At 44.4% G+C, this 21,056-nt stretch overlaps 1 protein-coding gene across 2 annotated transcripts in view; it reads right to left on the minus strand.

Moving 5' to 3' along the window:
* Positions 1 to 21,056, minus strand: part of LOC131909856 (ubiquinol-cytochrome-c reductase complex assembly factor 1) — a 90,989-nt gene that overhangs the window by 40,061 nt on the left and 29,872 nt on the right. For both annotated transcript variants that reach the window (XM_059261734.1, XM_059261735.1), the window contains one exon: positions 16,979 to 17,036. In XM_059261734.1, coding sequence (XP_059117717.1) covers positions 16,979 to 17,036 — 58 coding nt within the window. The remainder of the gene's footprint in view (positions 1 to 16,978; positions 17,037 to 21,056) is intronic.

Raw genomic sequence — 21,056 nt, forward strand, 5'->3', positions numbered from 1 at the left:
CAAAGCTACACAGAGAAAACCCTGTCTCGAAAAACAAAAACAAAAAAAGAAAGAAAAGAAAAAAATTTACATATCACACATGATAATGTAAGTACCATGAACCATGAAAACAGGGACATCTCAAAAGCCTCCCTCACACATGGAGGAAATCATATGTGGTTGTTAGAAGAGAATCAAGTCTAAATTCTCCATTCAGCTGGGGAAAATATTTGTTCACCACTATAGAATTTTCTAAAGGTGGTCGAAAAATTTTCCTGTCTAGTACAGTAGCCACTAGCTATTAGTACTTTAAATATGGCTACTCCAAGGATTCCACAGATACAGTAAGAAAAAGAATCACATTTTAAATATTGCTGTCACATTGAAATATCATTTCCTATGTTTAAATGAAATCTATCACTGAATTAATTTCAGGGGCTGGGAGATGGCTCAGTGAGTAAGAGCCCTTGCTCTACAAACATGAAGCATGGAATTAGAATCCCGGCACCCACATAAGAAGACACCTGTGGTTGGGCATGCCTGCAACTGTAGCGTTGGGGGCTGGAGACAGGTGGCGCCCGAGAGCTCCCTGGTCAGCTGGCTTAGTCCAAACAGTAAGCGTCAGGTGCAGAGCAATAGAAGAAATATACCATCTTCCTCCGGTCTCCCATGTGGTACATGTACCTGCACATTCATTTCTATGTACCCCACCACCACCACCCTCCACATACCCCACACATTAAAAACTAACATTCTCCTCAAAGTCACTTTCATTTCTTCTTTCTTTAAAAATGTAACTAGAGCCGGGTGGTGGTGGCGCACGCCTTTAATCCCAGCACTTGGGAGGCAGAGCCAGGCGGATCTCTGTGAGTTCGAGGCCAGCCTGGACTACCAAGTGAGTTCCAGGAAAGGCGCAAAGCTACACAGAGAAACCCTGTTTCAAAAAAACCAAAAAAAAAAAAAAAAAATGTAACTAGAAATGTAGAAAATTTTCAATTATATTTGTGGTGTGTATTCTACTTTTCTTAGCTAATGTTTGTTTGGCATACAGATCACTGAGAATATTACAATTATATTTTTATAATTATCAAATTGTTCTCCCACTAGATGTAAATTCCATTGAAGGCAAAGATCAAGCTTGTTTTTGTTGGTTGTTGTTTTGTTTTGAGACAGGGTCTCAGTATGTACCTCTGGTTGCCCTGGAACTCACTATGTAGCCCAGGCTGGCCTCAAATTCAAGAGATCCACCTGCCTTTGCCTCCCAAGTGCTAGGACTAAAGGTGAACACCACCATACTCAGCAAGAATTATGTCATTTTTATTAATTTAAAATATTATATTTAGGGGCAGGAGAAATGGCTCAATGGTTAAGAGCACATTCTACTCTTCCAGAAGACCCAAATTCAGTGCCCAGCACCCACATCAGGTGGCTCACAACCACCTGTAATTCAAGCTCCAGGGGTATCCGAGGCTTCTGGCCTCCTCATATTACCAACACTCATACGCACAAACCCATACATGGGTACATATGTATATACATAATTAAAAATAATACAAATATTTTTTAAGTATTATATTTAATTACACAAAAGAGTATAATCAAGGTTACTAACTTTTCAAAGTAGTTCCTAACATTATTCTTATTACCATACTAATTTCTAATGTTTTGAACTAGATATTAAGTGACTGCAACAGACTGGTCACCTGAAAGACAGTTCCTGCTATAATTTCAGAATATCTTATCCAATTCTATCTTCATACAAAATCTGCCCATTAAAATCCACTAAAAGGGGGCTGGAGAGATGGCTCAGCAGTTAAATGTATGTGTGTAGGGATCTGAAGAAGTCCTGAGTAAATGAAGTCCTGAGAGAATATATATATATATATTTTGACACGGGAATGGCCACATCTCAAGGATGCCCAGAACCTCAGACCCATGAGAAAATTGGCAAAGCTGTCACCCATATGAGCCAGGCTCAAGAGAAATACAAAGCTTTTCTTGGGAGTCAAAGCATAGACAAGTATTGGTGTTCCACAAAGACTAGCAACTGCAACTTCCTCCTCCATAAACACCCTGGGACTCCGCAACTATACAGACCTCCTACTGAGACTAGCTATCCCCTCCCCTGGTGCTATACCTAATAAACACACCGAGGCTGCAGGCTGTGGAGACAGCCGTTCATTAGAGAACCCCACTGGATCCAGCTTCACTGGACATGTGTCTGTCCATCCTGATCCAGCTTCACTGGACGTGTGTTCGTCGTTCACTTACTGCCCCGAGTAGCCTGCATGTACTGCTATTGCAGAGAACCCGAGTTCAGTTACTGGCACCAACACTGAGTGGCTCACAGTGGCCTGTAACTGTAGCTCCAAGGGATCTTATACCCTCTTCTGGACTCCTTGGGTACCCACACACATATGCATAAATAAAAATAAATCTTTAAAAAGAAAACTAGCCAGGAGTAGTGGTATCTGCCTTTAGTCCCAGCAGAGGATCTCTGTAAGTTCAAGGACAGCCTGGTCTACACATCAAGATCCTACCTTAAAAAAAAAAAAAAAAAAAAAAGATAAGAAAAGAAAAGAGAACAGAAGCAGTGAGCAGGTTCATGTTCAGAGCAGGCTATGAGGACACATATATGCAAATCCCAATACACGGGAGGCAGAGACAAGAGGATTGCAAATTCAAGGCCAGCCCGAGCTACAGAGCAAGACCCTGTCTCACTACACTCCTCTGTAAAAGAAAAATCTACAAGCAATGATGGAATGATTCCAATCTGACTTGCCTCAACATCTCTGTGAATGACTAAATTGGAAGAAGAAAACATACTTATCAAATGGGCAGATGACAAGCTGGGCAAGAGAACAAATATGCTACATGACCCAACCATGAACCAAAAATATCTCCACAAGTCTGTCTCAATGGGCTGCACCGTACAAGAATCTCAACAGGGGAAAAGGCCCAAAGGTCCACAATGTTTGACCACACCTACCAATGTAAAAAGCCTTTAAAGATGAAGGTGATAGAAGATGCTCAATGCAAGTCAAGAGAATAATGATGCTGATCCCAAATTAACGTGCTTTTAGATGCAACTAAAACATGTCCTCAGTGTGTGAAGCAAGACTCTAACTCTGCTTGGAACAGCAGCATCTACCGATTCTAACTTTGAACACTGTATCTGAGGAAATGAGGTTACAGCCATATTAAAGAGTAAGTTCTGATCTATTGCACAGTAGTGTGACTACAGCAACAATAATGTAATATATTTGAAAATGGCTAGAAGAGAGGATTTTAAAAATCCTCACTCCACAGAAATAATATGAGATGATGGGTATGTTAATGACCTGGTTTGATTATAATACAATGTATATATGTGTCAAAATATTGTATAATCTATAAATATATACAACGATGGGCCAATTAGAAATAAAATTAAAATTAAGAAGACGAGGAAGAGAAAAAAGATGAGCGAGCAGGCTGGCAAGGTGGCTCAGGAGGTAAAGGCACTTGCCACCCAATTCTGATGGCCTGTCCAGTAGTGAAGTACCTAAAGATTTAAGTAATTGAACAGACAACTTCAAAATGTAGAAAACTAGCTAGTTCACATAAGGAGAATAAATGTTTGGTGAGCACAAAAGCTTTTTTATTATTATTTATAGGCAGTTGTGAGCAGCCCAAGTTGAGTGCTGGAAATCAAATTCAGGTCCTTTGTGAAAGTCGTACCTCCCTTAACCACTGAGCATCCCCAACCCCGAGCACACAGCTTTTTCTGACCAAAGGTTCACTGCTGATCTCAGTGGATCTGTTGGTATTTTCATTCATTAGCCTCTGACTCCAGTTAGTACCCAGTGTAAGACCTTGAGACAATAATGACCAGGCTGTGAGAAAGACTGGACTATAGTACACAACAGAGAGCACATTTCAAAGGAGAAATGCACTGAGGGAAGTTCAACAGCATTTTCTTTATAAGGCTTTTTTAAAAGTTAATCAAATTGTTCTTGTCAGCCTCTCACCTGAAAAGACTCAATGTGTTCTGATGCTTAAGTGTCATAGGAGGCCAATTCATCAACAGCAATAGTGAGGTAATGGAATTCTTCATTTATTTGAAAATTCTGTAGTCTGTTACTACACCTGCCCTCTGGGGTTTAAAAGGCATGGATTTTTTCAGACCATAAACTTTCTAACTATATCAACATGAGGTGAAGGGTTTGGGGGTTCACAGCACAGCTTGTTCTATAGCCATTATAAGATAATGGTCAGCTCAATGTCATCTGTGCTACCAAGGTAATATACAATGAAGGTCCTCTCAAGCTGACTGACGAGTTAGCCCGTGAACGGAAACTGAGCTCCTCCTGCATGTAGGTCTAGGTGGAATGACTAGGTATCACAGTTATGGCAAAGCCAGGCGTCCAGCTCTCAAGCCGTGTGTCTCCTAGGAGACACAGAACAAGGCACATACAAACAACAGAAAGGGGCTGGTTAGATGGCTCAGTGGGTAAGGGCGCTTGCTGCCAAGGCTGACTCCCTCGAACCCACATGGTAGGAGGAGAGAATCGACTCCCAAGAGCTGGCCTCTAAACTACACATGCACACCATGGCACATACGCACATGTGTGTATATACACACACTAAATAAATAAATATATACAAAACAAAAGAAGGTAGTATCCCAAGAAAAATATGCAATGGAGTTTGAAAGATTATCTGGGAGGGATGGGATCTGAGGAAGCTGGATGGGAAGGAAACCTATCTGGGCTTGGGAGGATGGGCTGCAGCAGACAGCACAAAAGGCGAAGGGCTTTCCAAAAGCCAGAACACCAGAGCAAAGGCAGGCCCATGGAAGAAGTCAGCACATGTTGAAGGAACAATGAAGACCTAACTCTGTGACAGGGTAGAGTGTAAGAAGCAGGAAAGTGAAGCCAGAGAAACCCTGAGTGGCTTTGAAATGTCATGCTGAGAAAAGTCTGAACCTTTCTGGACTAAGCAGCCAATGGCAAGTCACTGGGAGAAAAGATGTAATGAAACTCCATGTTGGCACTCAGAGCAGATGAGTCACTGAGAAGTTAGCTCTTCCTCCCAGCCTTAGCCCACAATTAATATCAACATCACCAAGGCTGGAAAGCGACAAAGTGGAGGAAGTCTTTCTTTTGGGGAACCAAGGTCATTGTCTGGAAACACAAGATTGCCCTGCCTTTTGAGAGAAATGTATAAACAGCGATATTTGTTATGAACTGCGATCTAACTTTGGTGCTCCCAATAGTTTAGGAAATAGTTTAGTATTGAAGGCTATCAACAAAAGAAGAGAAAGTTCAAATTATTCCTAAAATACTGCATCAAATTAGTTCATATGTGGCCGATGCAAAACACTTCACACTATAAAGCTCAACAGCAAATATTTCCTTAGAAGGCCAAGAATCCATTTTTCCTCTCAGCGTATGTACTGAAGGCTCCTGTGTTGTCAGGAAAAATTAAGATTCTGACCCACAGGGTCCTCCAGCCACCACGCTGACTCGAAGCTCATCAATTTGCCCCGAGTTCATGAATCAAACTCTGTAAGAAGTTAAGAAGCAAAGTCCCACTGTAAAGAGCATTTGTACTTACTCTCTCTTTTTTTTTTTTTTTTTTTAAGATTTATTTATTTATTATGTATACAGCATATATGTCTGCAGGCCAGAAGAGGGCACCAGATCTCATTACGGATGGTTGTGAGCCACCATGTGGTTGCTGGGAATTGAACTCAGGACCTCTGGAAGAACAGTCAGTGCTCTTAACCTCTGAGCCATCTCTCCAGCCCGTACTTACTCTCTTAATAATAATAATAAAAGAAGGAGGAGGAGGAGGAAGAGGGAGGAGGAGGAGGAGGAGGAGGAGGAGGAGGAGGAAGAAGGAGAAGGAGAAGGAGAAGGAGAAGAAGAAGAAGAAGGAGGAGGAGGAGGAGGAGGAGGAGGAGGAGGAGGAGGAGAAGAAGAAGAAGAAGAAGAAGCAGCAGCAGCAGCAGCAGAGCTGAAGGCCATGCCCACACGGTAAGACAGGCAGCTGTCTGGGATGTCCAACGGGCAGCTCAAGGCCAGCTCCTAGAACACCCTACCTTGCAACTCATCACATTCAATTCTGCTTCTCCTCTGCTTAGAAACTGCTTTGAACAGATAATACAAGGAGTGAAAAGGAAGATTCCTTTCTATACCTTCCCAAGCAGTCTCCTCCCAACAGCAGCTACAGCAACTAGTCCTCAGGAGTCCTTCTATATAATCTACACACACAGTACCAGTGTCTAGGCTTCCTTTCTATACATAGCGGCAGCTTTCCCTTTCTTCACCATGGTAGCATCTACACACACTATTCTGACACTGAGAAGTGAAGAGGAGAATCCCCAGAAACTCACTGGCCCTCTAGCCTAGCCTGTGCAGCACAACATCGGGAGACTCCATCTTAAACAAAATGAAAGGTGAAGACCAACACCCACGGTTGTCCTCTGACCTCCACACAGGCACCATGACATGTGTGTACACACACACACACACACACACACACACACACACAAACAAAAATCCCAAACGGTGAGAGTGGCATCTGCTCTAGGCAGAATACAGCTTGTCTGGCAATTTTTAATATTCTAAAGATGACTAGGAAAGAAAAAAATTAAATAGCAAGAGAGAGCAAATGCTAAAATGAACAGCTGACATTACTGCATTCTAAGCCCCTGGCTAAGTGCTATAGGTGCATTTCTTTCCTGCTTTCATAGTTTTGCTATATAGATAGCCCTCAAATTACCATACCGGACATAGTAGCTTACACCTGTAATCCCAGCACTCAGAGACTGAGGAGGACCTCCTGAACCACATATCAAGTTCCAGATCAGCCTGGCAGAAGTGTGAGACTTTAACACATACACACACACACACACCAAAAACAAAAACAAAAACAAAAAAACAAAGCATGTGGAGGCTGGGGCGGGCAGGACAAGATTCCTCCTGTCTTAGCCTCTGCATTTCTGATATTCCTACTATCTTGATCCCACTGTTAAAAGAACTCACATCTTTGCCTGGGGCTGGAGCAGTTAAAAGTACTTGTTCTCCAGAGGACCAGGGTTCAATTCCCAGCACCCACAGGGTAACTCGGAACCATCTGTAACTCCAGTTCCAGGGGATCAGATGTCCTCTTCTGACTTCCAGGGGTCCCAGGCATGCACATGGTGCACAGACATACATGTAGGCAAAACATGCACATACTTAAAATAAGAATAATTTTTAGCTGGGCAGTGGTGGCATAGACCTTTAATTGGGAGGCAGAGGCATGCAGATCTCCATGAGTTCAAGGCCAGCCTGGTCTACAAAGCAAGCTCCAGGACAGCTAGGGCTATACAGAGAAGCCCTATTGGGGGGGTGGGGGGGGGGGTGGCAGATTTAAATGATTTTTAAGAAAGAAAAAAACCCCACATCTAGAGCAGTAATCCACCCAAAGTTACAGACCTAGTGTCAACACTGAGACCTGCATCTAGAACTACACTAAGGCAGGTTTGTTTGCCTCTCACAGACCAGAACAAGCCCTCCATAATCTACGGACTCAGTTTTCCCTTTAATCCTCACAGGGCATACTTTAAGTTTTAAAACTAGCATCACATTAGAAAAAGCATACTGGGGGACTGGTGACATGGCTCAGTGGCTAATAGCCCTGGCTGCTCTCACAGCGGACCAGAGTTCGATTCTCAGCACCCACAGATCACATGTAACTCCAGTTCTAGGGGATCTGATGCCCTCTTTTTACCCCTGAGGGCCCCAGGTACACATGTGATTGTACACATATATTCATGAACACAGGCAATGGATTCACATACATAAAATAAATCTTTAAAATTTCTTTTTAAAAGAAAAAGCATATTGGAGGACAGGAGAGATAGCTCAGTGGTTAAGAGCATGGTCTTTATTTAGTCTGCTCTTCCAGAGGACCAAGATTAAGTTCCCAACACCCATGTCAAGTGGCTCACATCCTCTTCTAACTCCAGTTCCAGGGGATACGATATCTCTGGCCTCTGGGCATGTGTACACATGTGCACCTCCCCCCCCCCACACACACACACAAACACACACTCTCTATACCTAATTAAAAATAAAAAAATATAAAATCCAAAATGGAGAAAACACATTGGAAGGGAAAGACGCCTAAACTGATGCAAGCCTTTCTATGAGAACAAAAGCCACTCTTGGAAAGGAAGAAACTCAATTCTACTAAAGATATACACATACCCAGGTATGATGTTGCAAGCCTGTAACTCCAGCACTAGAGAGACTGAGGCAAAAATACAATAACACCCTAAATTTGAGGGTAGCCTAGGATACACAGGAAAAACCCTGCCTCAAAAAGCAAAAAGGAGCCGGGCGGTGGTGGCGCACGCCTTTAATCCCAGCACTCGGGAGGCAGAGCCAGGCGGATCTCTGTGAGTTCGAGGCCAGCCTGGACTACCAAGTGAGTTCCAGGAAAAGGCGCAGAGCTACACAGAGAAACCCTGTCTCGAAAAACCAAAAAAAAAAAAAAAAAAAAAAAAAAAGCAAAAAGGGAGATGAACCTCTACCCCGACTCCAAAGAAACCAATTAATGGGAAACAGAAGAGAATTAAACTACCAAGTGAGATTCAAAGACAAAAATACAAGTTGGAAGGTAAAAGCAAAATTAATGAAACAAATTCAGAATGGCTCATCTAAAGACTAGATGGATTCTAGGGCCTACTGTTAAACAAAGCTAATGTGCCACACCCGGACTGTATAATATGAGTCATGATGAGCTAGTCAACTTCCAGAATACTAAGTTTACACAAAAGAACCGAACAGCTCAACTCTAATACTTAATTTGACACTGTGAATGTATTCCTCATACTAAATGCTCAGGCTCATGTTAATGGTTTTTTTTTTTTTTTTTTTTTTTTTTTTTTAAGACAGGGTTTTTATTGGTTGGTTAGTAGGTAGGTTGGTTGGTTTGGTTTGGTTTTTTGAGATAGGGTTTCTCTGTGTAGCCCTGTCTTTTCTGGAATTCACTCTGTAGACCAGGCTGGCCTCGAACTCACAGAGATCCACCTGCTTCTGCCTCCCGAGTGCTGGGATTAAAGGGGTGCGCCACCATCGCCCCGCTTTTTAGACGGAGTTTTTCACAGCTCAAGCTACTCCTAAAACTTGATCCTCCTGCTTCTACTTCCAAAGTGCTAGATTACAGCCCTGTACCACCACTCCAGATTTTATGTTAAATACTGAAAAGGGCTCTCTGGGGAAGGAAAGCTTACCCTTATGAATGCAAAGTAAACATCTGGAAAAGGTAATGATAAAAAGTCCTGCATTAATTAATCAATCCCTTGCTTCACAAGTCTCTACGCGCACCTCCTGTGAAGACAGTGTGAGCCCCACGGCTCTACTGTGATGCTGCAGACTCCTACCACTCTGCTGATGCTCTTAAACCCACAATTTATTATCGAGGTTTTAAGCCTCAGCACTATCCTGTCTCTCAGTGATTCCAGGGGCTCATAAATAATCCTGCTCTCTTTTACATATAAGGAAGGCAAATAACCCAGCTAGCAAAGGAGAGAGAAAAAGGAGCGCTCCCCAATCTCTGTAAAAGGCCAGCCCAGAGACAGCCAAGGAGGAAAAGCTCACTGAGCAGGAGTCTCGGCTAAAGGACTAAAGACAGTAGAAGACTTGAACCCATCATCTTCTTTTATTTACACAATTACCTATCTAGTACAGCTCTCTGTTGCACAGAAAACCAAGGCGCTTAAGGAACCTAAGGTCGCACGGTGAGAAAGAGGAACTGAAACACAGCTAGAGTTTTCCCCAAGCCAGTGTCTCTCACGTTATTCCTTCAATTCAGTGACGCCCAGCACCAGCAGCCTCTTCCTGCTAGGCCACATCCTCGTCTGCACAGTCAAAAGCAACAAGAGCCTCTCCTCTCCTCAGGCCACAAAGCAAGGCCCCAGCTCTTCTCAGCATCAATCCAGAGGGCAGGATTCTTGTGATTCCTAATGCTGACTTCTTGCCACATTTGGGCAGCACTGAACAGCCCGTCTCACTCAGACGTGTTTAGGATTTGCCCTTGTTGGATCACGTAAGCTGCTTTTGAGGGGATCTGATTCTGAATTCAGTATCAGTGGGCATGTGATCGGGTCTGTCACACTGACTGCTATAAAGGAATCTCAAGTGGAACTTTCATAGAACTTGTTTGCCTTACTTTACCATCAGCTGAGGCCATGAAAGCCAGGCCAACACAGCCATGCTCATGCCACTTCGATTGCTAATGAATGGCTTATTTATTGGTGAGCTGGCACACTGACCCTTTCCTGGGGCTATCTCCACCGAGTTTCCTAAACTTCTTCCCTGTGAAGCCTAAGCCTTCTACGGAGAACATAGGAGCCACCAGATTTGTCTGTGGCAAGAGACAAGTGGGGCAAAAATGCTACCTGAAACCAGCTCACCTGACGTGAACTACCACCAGGCATATACCATATAACTAAGATCCATTATAAAGATCAAAGTCATGGCTGGCAAGCACCAGGGCATTGAAGGTCACGTGTGCTGATAAAAGGCAGCTTAATGAACCTTTGGTTTGAACAAAAACAAAAAAGCAGTAACCTATACTTGTGGGGGTGTGAACCGAGACTCTGGCTGGGGGCAGGAGAAAGCAGCTGTGCACGTGGCCAGGGCCTACCATATACGGCAGGTCTCAAGCTCCTGGAATCCAGCAGGAGCCTGGACGCCCTTCAGCCACGGGAAAACTGCAAGGGTGGTTTTCAGGAGGCCTTTGCAAACGCTGCCAGTGCTTGCCAGGCAGTTCTCTGGCTGCACTGTGATGGGGACAGAATGCTCCCCAAACCCTTTCCCACCCAGTTTACTTCCTTTTCTTCTCTACAAGTCTTCTTAGCTGGCTTCTCTAATGTTCCTTCTCCATCTTCCTTTGGAACTTGAAACTTTCCAAGTTACTTCTTCGTCTCCTCACTGCTCAGGCCATCCTCTGGCTCTAGGCCCCAGAAGGCCAACAATTGTTGTCCTTAACCATCTACCATTTCCAGGGCTCACCAGGACAGACAGTGAATGCCAAGAAAAGCAGTGCTCACCTCACAGCTGCCATCAATAAGTGATTGCCATTGCTATTCACATTCAGGGGAAGAGACCTCTATCCCTTTTGAACACTCAGGGATTAACAGTCAACAGAGTCAGCTTCGACTTTGTCTCAGATTCTCCACTGCTGATGTGGAACGTGAAGTGACCTGTGACGAATGTCATAAACTCACCAAAACCACCTCTCCTTGTGGAAGACAAGAGGACTGAACTAGATAGATGGTTTTTAAAGGTGCCTGCTGGGCTTCCACGAAGCTACCTTCGGGCTCCTTTTCTGACGGCATGTTATACAGATTCGAAGTGACCAGGTCATTCCCACATCCTGCAATCCAAGTAGCAGTCCTCTCATCCACTTACACAGTATGGCTAAGGATGAGATCTACTGTGTGTGCATGCACATGTGTGCATGCACGTGTGTGCACAGGACTTGGTGTTTAAGAGATCATACCATTCCACAGCCTCTTTCTTCTGTCCTTTGATGTTTAAGAGATCATACCATTCCACAGCCTCTTTCTTCTGTCCTTAACTCCAGAACCACGTGGCTGAAGCTGCCAAGTTCAGCTGCTTGCTGGGGCTGGAACATGGCTCCTCATTCAATTACATCTTCACCAGCTTTCTGTTTTCCATGGTTTCCTTCACTGCCTAAGCTTGGCTGTCCTGAAACTTGCTCTGTAGACCAGAATGGCCTTAAACTCAGAGATCTGCCAGCCTCTACCTCTGGAGTGCTGGGATTAAGGGTGTGCACCACCACACCTGGTTCTAAGCTTTTCTTTAATTCCTTTTCACAAGTTGGAAATTCAGCTGGGTGGGATCTTGCCCTGAAGTCACCACTCCCTTTATTCCATTTCTTAATTTGCTCATCTTGAAGATGGGATTTAGCTTCATTCCATTTTTCTGGTGCTCCTTTTCTCTTCAAATACTTTTCCTTGCTCAGCTTGCTCCTTTTCATTATAAATCTTCATTAGAGTTAACACTAGTAACCACACAACAGGGTCTATACTAGGCTGTTTTGAGATTTCCTCTGACAATGGAATTAATCCAAAACTCTTCACTTTAGCCTCAGGCAGACTTTTCAGACAAGGGCAAAAAGCAGCCACATTCTTCACCAAAATATCACAAGGATGACCTCTAGGCCACATACTAAAATTTTCTGAAACCTCTCAAGCCATCCCCCACCCACAGTTCATCAGATCACACTCAGCACCACTGTCTTCCATGCTCCTTCTAGTATGGCCCATTAAGTAGCACTTAAAGCATTCCATTGCTTTCCTAACTCAAACTCTCAAAGTCCATTGTTACTCCAAACAAAAACACGGTCCAGCCTATCACAGCAATACCCCATTCCCAGTACCTACTTCTGTCTTAGTTAGGGTTTCTACTGCTGTGAAAAGACAACATAACCACGGCAACTCTTTTTTTTTTTTTTTTTTGTTTTTGTTTTTTGAGACAGGGTTTCTCTGTATAGTTTTGGTGACTGTCCTGGGACTCGCTCTGTAGCCCAGGCTGGCCTCAAACTCTCAGAGATCCCCCTGCCTCTGCCCACCAAGTGCTGGGATTAAAGGCATGAGCCACCACCACCCAGCGACCACAGCAACTCTTATAAAGGAAAATATTTAACTGAGGTGGCAGCTTACAGTTTCAGAAGTTTAGTCCATTATCATCATGACAGGAAACAGGGTGGCTGGGAGTATGGCAGCATACAGGCAGACATGGTTCTGGAGAAATCTACATCTTGATAGGCAGCAACAGGAAGTGGTCTTGGACACTGGACATAGCTTGAGCATATTTGAGACCCCAAAGCCCACCCCCACAGTGACACACTTCCTCCAATAAGGTCATACCTACTCCAACAAAGTCACATCTCATAATAGTGCCACTCCCTTTGGGGGCCTTTTTCTTTCAAACCACCACAGTTATTATAATATTATTAAGGCAAACAATGATAAAGCAGGACATCCCACACTCTCCTTTGGCCTCTGCATACAAAAGCACATGTAGACAGACACAAACACAAATTATATAATATATATGTACCAAAATATTACACAGCACTCCATTAATATGTATACTTTTTATGTTTTTAACATTATGAGTTAAACTGTTAAAATTTTAAAATGGGAAGAAATACCAAAGGGTCACAGGACTGCCTTCAGAGGGAAGGCTGATGAAAACCATGGCCTACTCAGATACGGAGGAAAGAACAAGAGTTTGTACAGCAGTAAGAACGATAAGTACCTAAGACTCCACATGCACACCGGGTTACAAAGTCAGATTCATTTATTTCTGCTAGCTCCGAGTCAAGAGTTTGAGCTAGGTAACTGATGACTGACAGACCAGGCTAAATGAAGGGCACGTCAAGAGGAACTCCTGGTTTTGGTACAGGCACCTGAGGACTCACAGTGGATGGCTGGGATACGGAAAAGTGGGAGGGCTGCTTTACCAAGCCCACGCAGGGATGCTGGGTATCTTCAACAGCATCTTCTCAGCACCTACAGTCAACACTGACCTTGTTAAGCAAAGACAGTGGACACATAGTCAGTGCCACTGCAAGCACACTGAATATACAACGAAAACAAAGGTCTTCAAGGAACAGAAGGGTCTACGGTCTTACACCTCAACCCACTGAAAACTATGGACCCAGAAAGAGTAGACAGGAGAAGTACAAGATCATCAGAGAACATGCAGGACTGCTCGGCATCCTGCTCCTAACCCAACTACCAATAAGGATCCATTACATATGGGCCCAGGCAAATGTTCTGAAAGTCTATCATCAGGGTCCTTCCATTTCCTAGGAGTCTGTCTGGTTTTGTTTGGTCTTTCTTTGTGGCCCCCTCCTCACCTCGTCTCACAGTTCCCACTCCAAGAGATGTTTCAATTCGTGGTCCTCCAGTGGCTCAGCTTACGGCCATCTCTAAATGGAGTTTGCCTGCCCCTCAGTTTATACTCTTGAATCCTCAGGCTAAAGAGAACAGGACTGGAAGAACCTAACTTTTCTACAGACTTGGGGTGGATCCATCCCTCCCCCAACTGTTTCCCTCTTAGGAGAGGGAGTTTCCCAATTCTGGGAAGATCACTATACAACTGGGCCCAAAACTACTTTTTTTGTTTGCTTTTTGTTTTTATTTATTTATTTATTTTTTTTTTTTTTTGGTTTTTCAAGACAGGGTTTCTCTGTGTAGCTTTGCGCCTTTCCTGGAACTCACTTGGTAGCCCAGGCTGGCCTCGAACTCACAGAGATCCGCCTGGCTCTGCCTCCCGAGTGCTGGGATTAAAGGCGTGCGCCACCACTGCCCGGCTGTTTTTATTTTTGTAGCCAAGGTTTCTCTGTGTAGCTTTGGTTGTCCTGGAACCTACTCTGTAGACCAGGTTGGTCTTGAACTCACAGAGATCCTCCTGCCTCTACTTCCCAAGTTCAATGGAATGAAAGGCATCCACTGCCACCACCACCACATGGCTTTTCCCTGCCCCCCCAAAAACTACTTTTCTGGTGACCTTTTACTACATTCATCCACAAACCTGCCCCCCAACACTGAGCCAACTGGCTGTCCTCAAGCACCTCGTGTTCTGTAGGTACAGTCTTCAACGTAAGGCACCCTCTCTTTCTACGGGAGTCGTTTGACTTACCCTTCATGATACCCCTCAAACATCACCTCTGCCCAACGCTATCCTCGCTCCTGCCAGTGAATTCAGACTTAGTTCTACCTTTGTTCTTCCACACACTTCTTTGGGGCTTTGAGACAAACATTTCATCATCATCTATTACAGACAACTGCACTCAAAGTCCATTTCCACCGCCAGCTTCTTGAATGTGTGTACCGTACCACCCCATGATCCCAAACACACAGCAGGTCCTTGACAAGGATTTGCCTAATTCATATAAAAAAGCTACTGAGATGTTTTACCAAAACCTATATAGACAGATCACGGCCATTAAAAGCCAGGAAAGAGAGAGGCCTTGCAGTGAAAGTGCACTCCTTTAAGCCAGCACTCAAGAGGCAGAGGCAGAGGCAGGGGCAGGGGCAGGGGCAGGGGCAGGGGCAGGGGCAGGGGCAGGGGCAGGGGCAGGGGCAGGGTGCTCTCTGGGAGTTCGAGGCCAGCCTGTCTATATCTACAAGCGAATTCCAAGACATCCAAGGTTACACAGAGACACCCTGTCTCAACCCTCCACATACACCCCCAAAAAAAGAGCAAGGAAGAGGTTGGAGAAAGATAAAGAATAGATTGGTCCCCTCTTCTACTTAGCTGCTGGTGGTGCACCTCACTCCTCACTCAGCTACTGGGGGTATACCTCACTCCTCACTCAGCTGCTGGGGGTACACCCCACTCCTCACTCAGCTGCTGGGGGTATACCCCACTCCTCAGAAAAGTTAACTTCAGCAAGAAAGGTTGGGTAGACATTTTGGAAAGTTTAAAGAAATACAAATAATTTCAAGGCTCTACCCGATGCTATTAGTCAGGTATTGACCTTGGGATGTGGTCACAGGGATTATATATTTTATTTTGCCATCCACTCCCTCTACCACTCTGATACCTCTAGCTATATGGGCAATAAAGAGTCTTTCATACAGGCTCTGAATATTATCTTTGAGCTCCTCTGGGAACAGTTTAGCCTTCTCTCAACCCTCCCACCTTCCCAATGAGTAATTCCACCATACAGTCCTCAGCTCTTAAAAAAGTATTTTTCTTCTCAGTGTGTCCCGTTTCCCTCCCTGCACCCTCTCCTTAACCTCCACCATGGGCACCAAAGGCAGACAGTGTGCCTTCTCAGCTGCCTGACAAGAAGCCACAGTATGTATCTCAAAGAGAACTAGGAAGCTTTCAACACTTGTAGTGTCCTCTTCAATCCTATAAGCACCGTTTACATAGATCCCAGAACTTAGCACCCCAGTTTATAACAGGCCATTTATGTGTCCTATCTCCCTCACTAAAACTGGGCTTCTTAAGAACTAACCCTGGTTCCCAGCACAGTGCCCAGGACATAGTGTACCTTCTAAAAACTACTGGGTTAGAGGATTTAAAAAAAAAAAAATCCATAAAATAAACTGCCCCTTCAGGCTCCTTAGCCAAACTCAGTGACGATGTGAGTCTGGAAGAAGAAATACTTGAGAGGTGATCGTAACTAAAACATCTTTATATAGTAGCTAGGCCTGTGATGCACAGCTCGGCTAGAGACAGTCTTAAACAAGGGTCCTTTGATAGGCACCCATTCCCCACTCTGGTGAAGGTAGTAAACCCAGTTCTCCGCAGTTTACCTCCCCAAGATCTGGCAGGTCCCCCACCCCCACTTCGGTGACTCCTCTATCCCCCTTTGACCTTTAATGCTGTGTAACAGTAGATGAAAAGTGTATTTTTTTTTTTAGGCTACTTCATAGCTGAAGAAAAAATATACTGTTTAAGGTGTTAAATATTTTCACATGTAACTTGGCTTGACTCTAACCTGCACACACACTTAGAGGCACAGGCACAAATGTCAGTGGTATAATTTGTTATAGGTTTCTGATGACCAGGGATGGAAATGACCACGGATTCTCACAATTCAAACCACTTTTACGTAAATGTGAACTTTCCTAAAACAGTCAAGGGAGAGAACTTTTCCATCCAACCTCAGAGAGTCTCTTAGAGATACTGATAGTATTATTCATGGGGTTAGGTGTTCTTTGAAAAAAAAATACATTACAAATATTAGTTTCTTTTTGGGTTTATGCTTTGACCTTTAATAAAAATGTGCTTTAAGGCAGCAGTTATGAAAATGAAAGGAGCAGGTTTTCATGTTGAACAAACGCCACTTCATAGACTCAAACCCCAGGAAAGCTATGCCTTACAACGCGCGCGCGCGCGCGTGCGCGCACACACACACACACACACACACACACACACACACACACACATTTGGTGACCTCACTTACCAGACGTGAAGCAGGGTTATAAGAAACCATGAGTTGAATGTATCAGGCATCTGACACCCTAGAAAATAACAACAAAGTGTAAATATGTGAAGGTGTAGAGCAGGCATACTGACTGTGTTAGCCACTGGTGGGAACCTGTTCAACTAAAATGTAAGGCAGGATAATATTTCTGATCATGCAGTTGCAGAAAAGATCAGTAAAAACACAATGTAAAACCGTAAAAGCCTGAGTGCTGAATGCGGCCAGACCACCAGTGTTCCAGTTCCAGCCTTGTTAGCACCTTGTGGCCTTGGGCAAACTGCTTCTTCCCTCTGAGTCTCAAATTTCTCATTTTATAGACTGTGGAAGAGATGATTTCTTATGGTTCCTTCCAACTTCATGAGGTTCTAAGCTGGTTTCCCTTTCTGGGCTTGAAGTCTCAAGAGCTAAGCAAACACACCTCCCCAGCTCCCCATCAGCATCAGCTACTGTGATCATCTGAGCCCTTCTGAAAAGGTTAAGCCTTTCTGCTCTGGTCTTATTTTCCATTGTTTTGTGTTTGTTTTTGTTTTTCGAGGCAGGATTTCCCTGTGTAGCCCTGACTGTCCTGGATCTTGCTCTGGTGACCAGGCTGGCCTTGAACTTAGAGATCCTCCTGCCTCTGCCTCCCAAGCGCTGGGATTAAAGGCGTGTGTGACACCACTGCCCAGCTTTTTCCCAATTTTTTAAGACAATCCAATGTGGTATGGCCATGAGTGTGCCAGATGATTTACCCAAATAACCAGGAGGGTAGAAGTGGTGGAACTCTAGGAGCTGGAGCTGAATCAGGGAGAGGACTATGCCCACTGAAAGTCCAGTCCTGACTACAGGGACAACACTGGGCAGGGCCTCTAAGTTTCAGATCCTCAAAGTCAGATCTCAGTTCAGACATTCAAGTCTCTCCATTTCTAAGAAACCCCTCTAGTAAGCTGAGGGGTCCCCACGACATGTACCCTCCTTATTATATGACAAGGAGAAAAGCTTGACAAGGAGCAGGAAGGATGAAGGGGAGAACATTAGTGGGGGCAGTAAGCCCTTATGGTAGAAGCAGTCTTTTGCAGCAACGACTCAAAAAAAAAAAAAAAAAAAAAAGTAAGGCATGACAGTGCCTGCCTCGAATTCTAACACACATCCTGTGATTTTGTGAGGCAGGGCAGGGTTGCAAAATCCAAGCTAGCCTGGGCTATAGCAAATCTATATGCCAAAAACAAAACAAAACAAAACAAAACAAATATCCCCTGCTAATCAGCATTCAGTGAGGCACCAGTTAACAACGAGGGTGACTATGAGTGAATACACGGTAGAACCCTAGGAGGGAAGAGCACAACCCCACTAACGCGGAGTCCTCGATCACTGTGGCTGGGCCTGTAGCATGCCAGACATAACAAGTGCTTCACAGTCATTAGGTCAACGAATCTGTCCAACAACCCTAGTAGGTGGGTACTGACATATCCCCATTTGACAGGAGAGGAAACTGAGTGTTATCCAGACAATCGCTCAAGACTACAGAACCACAACACAAGAAACAAGACACATGGAATTAAATTCAGACTTCCTTGATTCTCTGTGCAGTGTGTGGACTGCTACGTGAGTACCTCTCTAAGGCTGAGATGTGGACACTTCCTTGAGAAAGGGTCTTACTCCACACCCAGTCCACTGCCAACTAGAGTCCTACCTTAGAGGTAAAGAAGCAGAGTCAAGAAGGCAAAGTAACTATGGGCAAAGCCACCATGTTAGTGCAGTCAGTGGCAAGGCTGGGTTTGAATCCAGGTCTGTCACAAAAGGATACCAAAAAACTCGGGTGAGCTTACTGGGTGGTGCCCAGCAGCTGTCAAGTGGACTTCCTCTCTGAGCCCAGCAGGAGGGAGCTGGAGGCTGGCCTGACCAGCCATCCAGCTATTAAGACCCATGCCATCTGAGAGTGGGCCAGCCGCTCTCCGCCTAAAACAAGAATAGCCCCGAGAAACTCTCAAGCCCGGATCTCAAGTTGGGTCTCTTTTTGGATGTTAGAACAAAACATTGAAAAGTTTTCTTGGAAGTCTGAAATCTGGCTGCTTCTACAGGACAGTCTGCCCAACTGCTGCCTCTACATCAAAGCTTCCCAACAGCCTCCAGGAGCCTGTCCAGTTTCCTCAGAGGTGGAATCAGTTCTTGGGCTGGAAAGCACAGACAGACAAACAGGTCAGCAGCTGGCCCTGGGTCACAGTTTTCCCTTCTGGGGGTCAACTCAGGGCTGATGAGAAAAGAGCTGGCCCATGAGTGACTCCCTGTGCCCATGGAGGTCGGAACAGAAACCCACAGAGCAAACCTCAAAAACATCAAACCAACGACTGAGTGTTGACTATGAGCAACACAAAACTATGATTCTTAGCTCAACAAAATGTGTTTACATACTTCAGGGTTAAACCCTGTGACACTCTGCCATGATCACACTCTTGCTCCAATACACACGCAGCATATTCTTCCCTGAGGCTAGGCTCTTTCTTGACACCAGGTTCAGTAAAATTAAATAATTCCATTACTGTCACCAGAGAGTGATATTATCATATTTTAGTATGAGGTCAGAATACTTAATTAAATTTAAGCGGATCTAGGTGAAGTTTCTGGGCTTCTCGGAGGCCCAGTTTCTTGCTGTCTGTAAGTCAGTGGGGCAGAACGAGGGGCCTATCTTAGGGTTTCTGTGATGATAAAGGAAAGATCAAAGACCTGTAAGATGCTTAGTAAAGCCAGGTGTGGTGGCACAAGCCTTTAGCCCCCGCGTCAGCACTTGGGAGGCAGAGAAAGGTGAATCTCTGTGAGTTAGAAACCATCCTACTCTACATAGTGAGTTCTAAGCCAACCAGGGGTATACAGTGAGACTGTATAATGAGGGGTATAATGACTCAATATTCACTCTTGTTGTTTCCACTGAATTTAATTAAATAATAGGGTTCAAATTATCTTGAAAGGCTTCACCAGTCAAAACTGTGTCACAAAATAGAATGAAACCTCAACTACTGACTCAGAATTTCTTCATTAAAGAGCCCCTCCTCTCCAAGATAACCAGTTTCGTAGAGGCAAAAAGAGTCACAGATGAGAATGCAGAATTAAGCACAAGCTAACTGGCTGTCTATGCTCCAAGACACCAGAGACAAACTACAGCAGGCATGTCCATTGTGACAAGAGGGGCATCACCAGAGCCTGCCAGAAACAGCAGCTGTCAAAGTGCTGACCACTCAGATGCATCGAGTGCTCTAGATCGCAGCCCTCAAACACTGTGGCTCTGACATGACTCAGGTCCATAACTCTGGCAGCTTAGGGAGGGCTGTCCAAGAAGCTGATAGGCACAGTATACTGTGGCCCAACAACTCACTCACATACGGTCTTCAAGAAATGCCATCAGCCTCCTTTTGCTGGGGAAGAATAACACTTGCCAGCTATCCAAGGCTCTCGGTCCTCAGGACCCTTACAATCAAGCCCTATAGCAAAGATCTGAATGGGCATGGCCACTTTAAAGGTATAATCATAGGAAGCAATGTATACATTTCCTCATTTTATTCAAATCCCCACTCAACTCCCTAGGATCCAAACCACAAGAAAGTCAGTCTCATCATTTTACAGATTAAAAAAACAAACTTTTGCTTCCAGATGGTACTTTCCAAATCTGCTCTTTGTTCACTAGCCACACTTTGGAACTCCTTCGGTTTGATTTTAAAATGTAAACCTCGCCAAAAAAAAAAAGAAGAAGAAGAAGAAGAAGAAGAAGAAGAAGAAGAAGAAGAAGAAGAAGAAGAAGAAGAAGGGCCACAGCAGAACAAATAAGCCATAGGTTTGTTTGTTTATTTGTGACAGGGTTTCACTATGTAGTCCTCACTAGCCTGAAACTTAGTGTGTAGAACAGGTTTACCTTAAGTTTATCACAATCCTCATGCCACTGTCTGTGAGTACTGGAATTACAGGCATGTGCCACCATGACTCTAGTTTTTTGTGGTGAGTTTTGTTTTGAAAGAGGATCTCTCTAGGCAGTCTTGGCTGGCCTGGAGCTCACTATGTAGAACAGGCTGGCCTGAACTCAGAGATC

Source organism: Peromyscus eremicus, chromosome 4 (assembly GCF_949786415.1).
Source record: "Peromyscus eremicus chromosome 4, PerEre_H2_v1, whole genome shotgun sequence".
NCBI lineage: Eukaryota > Metazoa > Chordata > Mammalia > Rodentia > Cricetidae > Peromyscus > Peromyscus eremicus.